Genomic DNA, 2011 nt, shown 5'->3' with positions numbered 1-2011 from the left:
TAAGATAATAAAATGTGGCCCGTGCACGGGGCCAAGAGAACAACTTGCTCGTGTCAAGTATATAGTTACAGGCAAAACTCCTTAGTACGATATGGGTTTTGGCGCCGAATGTATCGTAATACCAATATCAAGAGTCACGTGTAGGGTGAATAAGCAGTAAAACTTCAATAAAAAGTGGATCTTAAAGCCTAAAGGGCTAGATATACCCCCTTCCCATACAACTAGTTATACCGATATTGGTGGTAGAGCTTAACGATATCGTTAAAAGTCAGATTATCGTTAGTTACACCAAAAAAGGCTTAATTAGGGCGTGTAGATCGTAATAAGGAGTTTTGCCTGTAGTATCTATCACATCGTAACCGCGCCAAACGACCCCCCCCCCGCGATACCAGACACGAAGCTATACTTTTTTCTTCCTCCACGTGATATCTTACATGTAGAGTGTAGCTTTGGCCTAGAAGAGAACTCTATATTTTTATAAGGCTGTTACGTGCTATAGACTCTACTAGATATACTAGGGGTAGAGAAGCGTTATATAGCTTGAAGTAGTAGTATATTATCACGTGCGATATCCCGGGGTAGCCTTACAACGAGCTCAACGAGCCCTACGACGGGCCGGAGGAGCACCAAACTTTAGCTCTGGATTGGTGGTAGAGCTCACCCACCTGGTGGGTAAACTGAACCACTAATCCACCTGCTTGGAGGAAGCAGGGGGGTGGCAGGGGTAGGATCAAGCGCCTTGCCCACTCGGGCAGGTGGTGTAGTGGGTGGTCCTCAAAAAAAAAGGGTCTAATGTCGGTTAACAGACCAAGAATAATGCTTGGAGAACTCCAGGACAGTCATTTGATGAGACCCACCAAGGAGGATTGTTTCAGATTGTCAGGAACTGCTCGTTCATGGTAACCTTGATGGAAAAAGGAAGGAAAGAAAGACGTTAGAATAAAATTGCTTGGCATGGCTTCTAGCGAATCACGTCGTGATCGCGCCGCAACAAGCGCGCTCCTGCATTCACGCCTCAATAGCCGCTCATATACCATAGCTCAGCGTTGCTGCTCCTTCCCACTTATGCCAATATTTCGCTCCTCCCACAACGTCGATAAACCTTTATTGTTTTTACCTTTCTCATCATGCCTTACACACCGAACAATGACTGCGACAACCAGTGCGCTAATATTCCTTTTCAAAACTGGGCGACAGACTTAGCAATTCCGCCAACGCCCCCCCCACTTCCAAGAAGCGCAAAGCCAAAGTCTTTAATTCCTCAACCGCCTACGCTTCCGCCAAACGCTTTCCGGTCCATCAGTAACTCCGCCTTCTTGCAGGTTATAACCGCAGCGAATGCGTCTAACAAGCAAGACTACACTAAATCGCCTTTTCGGCCCTGTCATCTGTTTTTCTATGGCTCCTTGATGGATCCAGAAGTTCTCCAAGCCGTTCTGGGGCTTCCCGAAATTCCCGCAGTTAAATGTGCGAGTATTACCGGGTTCTCTATGAAAATGTGGGGGGTATATCCAGCTTTGGTCCGGGATGGGAATGGGAAAGTTTTTAGGACACTATGGGGGGTAACCTCTAAAGCCCAATTCCTTAGGCTTGCGGAATATGAAACATCCGTCTACACGTGGTGTGAATGCGATGTTGAATTAAACGATGGCGGTACGCTACATAATTGTCGGACTTTCTGCTGGGCTGGCAATCCAGACAGTAAAGATCTAGAGGATGGAAGCTTTGATCTGGAACGCTACCAGAAATATTTTAAATCATCTGTTACTGGTCGCCGCCCCTCCGCAGAGTAGTTATTCTCCTCTCTTGATTGCGTCGGTGATTCTAAGAGCATTGAATGCTCTTCAGCATCTGGTGCTTCCAGTGACTCCTCCATCAAACGCATCTATCAGAATTCCAATACTACGGCCACCGATAGGACATTCGCAAGCTCTTTAGTGTTAACCGTACTAGTCCTCAAGTCAAAGGCCTTCAAAAGTCTTCTAGCTGGTGCAGGTATTTGGTTTTTCAC

General features: G+C 46.5%; 1 protein-coding gene across 1 annotated transcript; it reads left to right on the top strand.

Moving 5' to 3' along the window:
* Positions 1 to 1127: 1127 nt before the first annotated feature.
* On the top strand, positions 1128 to 1793 carry K441DRAFT_543483 (uncharacterized protein; the record flags this gene model as incomplete). The annotated part of the gene is made up of 1 exon (XM_067642735.1): positions 1128 to 1793. One exon carries the CDS (start codon positions 1128 to 1130, stop codon positions 1791 to 1793), a length of 666 nt encoding a protein of 221 aa, XP_067507790.1.
* Between the last annotated feature and the right edge of the window lie 218 nt (positions 1794 to 2011).

The sequence above is a fragment of the Cenococcum geophilum genome, assembly GCF_001692895.1.
Source record: "Cenococcum geophilum 1.58 unplaced genomic scaffold K441scaffold_7, whole genome shotgun sequence".
NCBI lineage: Eukaryota > Fungi > Ascomycota > Dothideomycetes > Gloniales > Gloniaceae > Cenococcum > Cenococcum geophilum.
This window is presented reverse-complemented; position numbering and strand designations above follow the sequence as displayed.